General features: G+C 42.2%; 1 protein-coding gene across 1 annotated transcript in view; it reads right to left on the bottom strand.

The window, feature by feature from the left end:
• LOC117943372 (DDB1- and CUL4-associated factor 1-like) overlaps positions 1–6556 on the bottom strand; it is a 35581-nt gene that overhangs the window by 15046 nt on the left and 13979 nt on the right. Inside the window, exons 6-10 of the mRNA XM_034869454.1 lie at positions 5281–5439; positions 3376–3555; positions 2400–2509; positions 882–981; positions 552–721 (exon numbers count right to left, since the gene is read on the bottom strand). Of these exons, the coding sequence (XP_034725345.1) occupies positions 552–721; positions 882–981; positions 2400–2509; positions 3376–3555; positions 5281–5439 (719 nt within the window). The remainder of the gene's footprint in view (positions 1–551; positions 722–881; positions 982–2399; positions 2510–3375; positions 3556–5280; positions 5440–6556) is intronic.

The raw sequence follows: 6556 nt of genomic DNA, 5'->3' as shown, positions 1-6556 counted from the left end.
CTGTAACATCACGGTGCTCTGTCCCCGGCTCACAGTCACCTTTAATTGAACTTAAACGACCACTAAAACAACAGTAACGTCACGGTGCTCTGTACCCGGCTTACAGTCAATTTTTCTCGGTTAAAACCTGTCAGAGAGACCTGTCTTTTTTTATTTTTTATTTCATTGTTTTTCATGGTATAGCAGTTGTTTTAGGAATGTTCTTCAACATGGCCGCTCTGCTGGCTGGCAGCAGTTTTACTACATTGTGTTGACATCTGTTGTAAATGACGGTCATGTTAGTCCTGTTAAAAAAAAGTACTTTAAACTTTGCCTGGACTATTTATCAAAAAGTTGTACTTTCTTTCTTTTTTAGGACACTTGCTTTTTACATTAAAAGTTAAATGTGACGTGTGCTTAACTTAAACTTTCAAAATTCAATAAATAACCATAAATAGTACACATTTGAGGTACAAAAACATTCAATTAATCGTGATTTTAGGTCATATCGTCAATTGTCAATCACTAAGTCAATCATTAAATATACCCAGCCCTACAACAGAGGTGTTTACCTGCCGTAGTAAGTCCTCCAGTCGCAGGCCGTAGATATGAGCTGCAGCATTAAAGGGACACAGGACATCTTGTGGAAAACCTCGACTGGTTCCCAGTAGATCTGAGGAGGTCCACACTCGATCAGGAACTCCATCATCTCAATGACCTGCTCTCTGGTGTACGTATACGCCTGGAAACACAAGGACACACACACACACACACACACACACACACACACACACACACACACAGACACATTTATTTGTAAAAGATGAACACACTATTATTTCATAACAAGGTTTATAAAAACCTTCTTCTCCAACTTTTCTGTACGAACAGGATGGTGATACCTTGAAAAATGGCTGCTGTGGCACGCTGGTACCTCCGTCCGACGTGTGCAGAGACTGTTTGACCTGCTCCACCTTCACCGCCAGGTGAGCCTCAAAGTACCTGGACAAGGTCACCAATAACATCTGTAACACACCTGGCACTGAAAGATGTTTACGCCACAGTTTTTCAAAGCAACTGCCGGGTGTTTGCATTTTGCATCAAGGAAGATTTAAAGGTTTTTGAGCTTTTTCAACCATGACCATATTTACCCGTGCATTAGAGTCTAAGTGACTAATATGAGCAAAACTCTCGAAATTGTTCCAGTATTGAGAGGAACGCAGTAACCGGGCTGCAGTGTTTACCTTCAGTTTCTGTCCATTAAAAGTGCCATTTTGTTTTTTTAACCCTCGTGGTGTCCTTGGGTCAAAGTGACCCATTTTCCTATGTCAATGTTCTTTTTAACCACGCAATTGTAATTCCCCAAAAAAACATAATTGAACGCTCTCCAGTCTGTTATTATCCATCAACATCCATTCCTTTAAATTTAGTCTCAATAATTCCTAATTTCTGCTTTTCTAACTCAAAACATTAGGTATAATTTCCTATAAATGAGGTTTATTGACCATAAATTCCAAAAATAACTGTAAAACTAAAGTTAATAAATTAGTGTTACGTAGTGTTGAAAATGTCAAAAAAGTGACAAACATTGGGGAAAAAAAGCGTCAAAAGTGTTGAAGGAAATGGACAGTGGGGGGTTTCTGAGGACTATGGTTACCTGGTCCTCAGGTCTCTGCAGGGTAAATCCAGACCGCTAGCTAGACTATCTGTCCAATCTGAGGACTATGGTTACCTGGTCCTCAGATCTCTGCAGGGTAAATCCAGACAGCTAGCTAGACTATCTGTCCAATCTGAGGACTATGGTTACCTGGTCCTCAGATCTCTGCAGGGTAAATCCAGACAGCTAGCTAGACTATCTGTCCAATCTGAGGACTATGGTTACCTGGTCCTCAGGTCTCTGCACGGTAAATCCAGACAGCTAGCTAGACTATCTGTCCAATCTGAGGACTATGGTTACCTGGTCCTCAGATCTCTGCAGGGTAAATCCAGACCGCTAGCTAGACTATCTGTCCTATCTAAGTTTCTGTTGCACGACTAAAACTACTTTTTAACGTGCATGTTCCACCAAAACTAGTTCCTTTGTGCTGTGGAGGAGAGTCTGGCAATGCAAAGCCACTTAAGACACAATAACGTGGGAAAAAGGGTCCAGGTTTAAAAAAACAAAAACAGTTTAGGTTGCACTTTAAGACTTTTAAACCCTTTTAGAACATCAGCATGAAGTAAATGAACAACCAACTAAAATCAAATTAAAAAAATAACAACTGCAGACAAAAAAAGTCGACTAAATAATAAGTAGTAATAAAAATGAAATGCTGGCCTCAAGTTGGAAACCATACGTTCGTCTCAAGTGACCACCTTCCATTGACCTACATACAGTTACTGTATATAACCCTCTACCGATCTATCTATCCCTAAGGTACCTGCGCAGGGCCATGCAGGTGTGTTTGGCTGTCTGTCGGTTGGCAAACACTTGGTCATCACTCATTACGGACACCTCGTTCTCCGTGTTAAGGATCTGCAAAGTACTGACCTATAGGGAGAGAAGGGAACACGGTTTAAGACAGGTACCATGATTAATTCAGTTTAATACTCTAGATATTTAAAGTGCAACTTGTTACACATTTAACCCTAGAACTGCCAGAACTGACGCCACTGGGCACTGACTTGAAAAAATGTAAATCATAATATAATCAGTTACTACTACTATTGGGTGGCAACTTGAAAATGTGTTTTCTAAAAATAGATAGCCAAATAGCACATTTTACACTTCTAGAAGTATATCAGTTTTGTTGGATAAGATATCTGGCTGTGTGTTCTTGCTGCTATAGAGATTAACACAGCACTCCAGAAATAAGAGAAGGCTGGAACGTCAGCCAAAACAAAAGGATACAGATGTTATTAGGCAACATCATCCCTACTACATCTTGGTATAGACACTAACATGTTTTGCTACGTTTATGCCTCACGTCCACACTACTCCGGTGTTTCCAAAGCCCTAAAATGGAGACATTTGGAAACACTGCTGACCCCAAGTTTTGGTTTGTAAACTCCAGGTTGCTTTGTAGTCTGGACACAGATAAACGGAGACCTTTGGTCAGTTGGTCTTGTCTGTTAGGAAGCTTACAGACCTTTCAGCAACAGCTCCACCTCGTCGTCGCTCCAGGATATTGAATCCCTGCTCTTACTTTTCACCATTGTCGTTCTTTCTCCGAAGGATTTTCTCTATTTTCAACTTCTACAGCCATGATTTTACCGCAGATTAAGGTCAAGTCAACCTGCTTCCTGTTTACATTGGCACGCACATGCCCAGTGTGTGTGAACGGTCATGTGATATGTGTTGTCAGACGTGTTTATATGGACGCAGATTAGTTACATAGTTAAATATTTAGCACTGACTAAGTTGACGAGCCTGCGCAGGCCGTCCTGGTGGTCGAAGAGCTGCAGCACCGCCCTGAAGGAGAAGGAGATGGAGAAGAACATGGTGGCGTGGCAGACGCCCGACGCATGGGACGACTCGAGCAGCCACAGAGCGTAGGACACCATGTCAGACAGCACGCCATTTGGGAGAGTGCACACCTAGACACACACACACACACACACACACACACACCTCAATGTTTGCACGGCAGCAGCTAACAATTATTTTAATTCTCAATGAATGGATTAGTTGTCTATAATATGTCCAAAAATTGTGAAAAATGTGGATCAGTGTTTTCCCAAAGCCCCAAGGTGACGTCCTCAAATGTCTCGTTTTGTCCCCAACTCGAAGATCTTCAGTTTACCGTCACAGAGGAGGAAAGAAACTAGAAAATACTCACATTTAAGAAGCGGGAATAAGACGGTTTTTAAAGTTTTTTTTCCATTTAAAAATGACACAAACTATAATATTACCATTTTTTTACAGCTGGTTTTTACTGTGTTGCGTAGCTGTATTGTGATCGTTGATATTAAGTCATTCAAACAAGATGAAGTGACCCGGCTGGCATGCTTCACAGTCCCTCCCATGAACTATTGATCAGAGCACCTCGGAGACACACAGCATGTGCTACCGGGCGGCTAGTCTGCTCGCTACATGTTCTGCAGATATTCGGTTTACTGTCACAGAGGAGAGAAGAAACTAGAAGATACTCACATTTAACAAGCTGACACAAGAGGATTTTCGTACAAAATGACAGAAATAGTTGGCAGTTCATTTAAAAGATGACAACTTGTCGATTATTTGTTCCCATTAACAGCTGGGATTGAGTCATTGCCCACAATGTCCTTATTCCAGCAGACCTTTTAAGGAAAAGTCTCTTCTGGTTGACTAGGCTTTGAGGTCAGTAAAATGAGTTGGAGATTAATTTAATAGTTGACGACTAACCGATTTATCTATGCAGCTCTAAACATTTGTAAAGATGAACCCAATCAAACCTTTTTTACTTAGAAATGACGGAAAATATAGCGTGGTTGACGCCAGACCCATCTCAGTTGTAGGTGAGATGGGTCTGGGGAAGGTTCAATCACAGGTCACTTCCAAAGGGACGTCACCAACGGACGGAGGCTCAAATGCATCTGGGCTCAACTGGATAGTCCCTCAACCAATCAGACCATCGATCCGGATGAGGGAGCAGCGACAGCGGCATCAACGTCATGTTAAACAAAAAGCTGCTTGCCGTCATCCTGTTAAGTCTCAACGGTTGTGATTGTTGCCCTGATTTGGAAAAATTTAAAATTTGGAAAATTGGAAATTGGCCGGACTGACTTGTAGAGCAAATCTCAAATTTGCGAGAAAAGTTTGTCGGGTTTTCCCAGGCTAACTGAAAAGATTTAATCTATTATCATATTCAGGAATAATCTATTTTGTCTGTTGATCAGCTACGTGACTAATAGCTTTAGCTAGAAGTTAAACCTACATTTTATTTTTTTCACCCTCCTAAGTAACCTCAAAAAATCCCTTCATGTGACCACATGTACTGTGTGTTGTCTTGTGCATTATGTTGTTATGTTGTTGTGTATTGTATACCATGTTGTTGTTATGTTGTTGTGTATTATATACCATGTTGCTGTCTGCATTTATCCTTTTCAGGAGAGCGTGTGGCGGCGCTTTAAAATAGCTGCTGCCCTGAGGCTTGCTCCAAATAAAGCATCATCTCACTGTGTACCTGTGACAAATAAAGCTATCTATCTATCTATCTATCTATCTATCTATCTATATATCTAACTGCTTAAATAAGTAGTAGTAAAACACTAGTAGCCTAAAGCTGAGGAGTCAATGTGCTAAACCATCTGGGTCTGAAGGTCTAACTGCGTTACGCGTACCCTCTCCATGGCGTCCTGATTGTACGCCAGGTAGTACAAGCAGAGGGAAACCCCAGTTGCTGCCATCGAAGGTCTGGGGATCTCCAGAAGTTTCTGCACTCCTCCGTGAGTGATGAACTCCGCCGCAAACTTCTTGTGCAGGAGCATCGAGGAGAGATACTGAAGAGACAAAGAAGAGGTGGACTCGGTTTAGAAGTGATGATTTGTAGTAAATGTGTGCAGCACACCACGATCAGGAAGGACGTGTGTTTGTTTTGAGAAATCCACATGAATGAGAAATCTAAATGTTTAACTACAACGTTGAGTCGATAGAGAGGCAGTTTATGTACCATACAAAGTCAAAAGAAAGCACGTTTCTATACAAGGACAACAAAGACTTTTATTAGGTATTTCTTCTGGTGAGGATGCCTCCTGGGCGTCTCCCTAGGGCGGTGGTCCAGGCACGTCCAAATAAATTATTTTGTATTTAGCGACAGTTTAATTGGTATTTCAAATGATTTAATTCAATTTAGAATCAAGTAACCAAGAGTTATTTAGTCAGTACACAGCAGATCAGCTGAAGCAGAATAAAATGAGACATTTGTATGCAAACGGACGACCAGCCAGATAGAGGACTGCTTGGAGGGTTTAAGGCTCAATTAGTACTTCTCTAACCAGCGTTGGGAGTAACGCTTTACATACTGTAAGCAACGCAATTACAGTATTACAGTATAATCCTTTTATGTTGTAACGCAGTAATATAACGCATTACTAATACAATTTCTGATCATTATACCCATTACAATCTCAGCAACGCGACATTTGCTGGATTTGGTGGTTGAAATGGCTGCACAGACGGGTACATTTGCAACATGGACAGTATTCTCAGGAGAGTTTTTTTACGCTGTCCCCTCCCTGTTCCCGTGGTTACAGCCAGAACCAGAGACGGCAGGCTAGGGACATCGGTGGCCTGTCAGTGTCGACAGCAGTGTGTCCAGATTCACTGTCAGTTGCTCGGACACACTGCTGTCGACACTGACAGGCCACCGATGTCCCTAGCCTGCCGTCTCTGGTTCTGGCTGTAACCACGGAAACAGTGACCACGGGAACAGTCAACACGGGAACAGTCAACACGGGAACAGTGACCACGGGAACAGTGACCACGGAAACAGTGACCACGGGAACAGTGACCACGGAAACAGTGACCACGGGAACAGTCACCACGGGAACAGTGACCACGGAAACAGTGACCACGGGAACAGTCACCACGGAAACAGTCACCACGGGAACAGTGACC

The sequence above is a fragment of the Etheostoma cragini genome, chromosome 4 (assembly GCF_013103735.1).
Source record: "Etheostoma cragini isolate CJK2018 chromosome 4, CSU_Ecrag_1.0, whole genome shotgun sequence".
In the NCBI taxonomy this organism is placed as follows: domain Eukaryota; kingdom Metazoa; phylum Chordata; class Actinopteri; order Perciformes; family Percidae; genus Etheostoma; species Etheostoma cragini.
The sequence above is the reverse complement of the archived record's forward strand: the minus strand, read 5'-3'. Positions and strand labels throughout refer to the sequence as shown.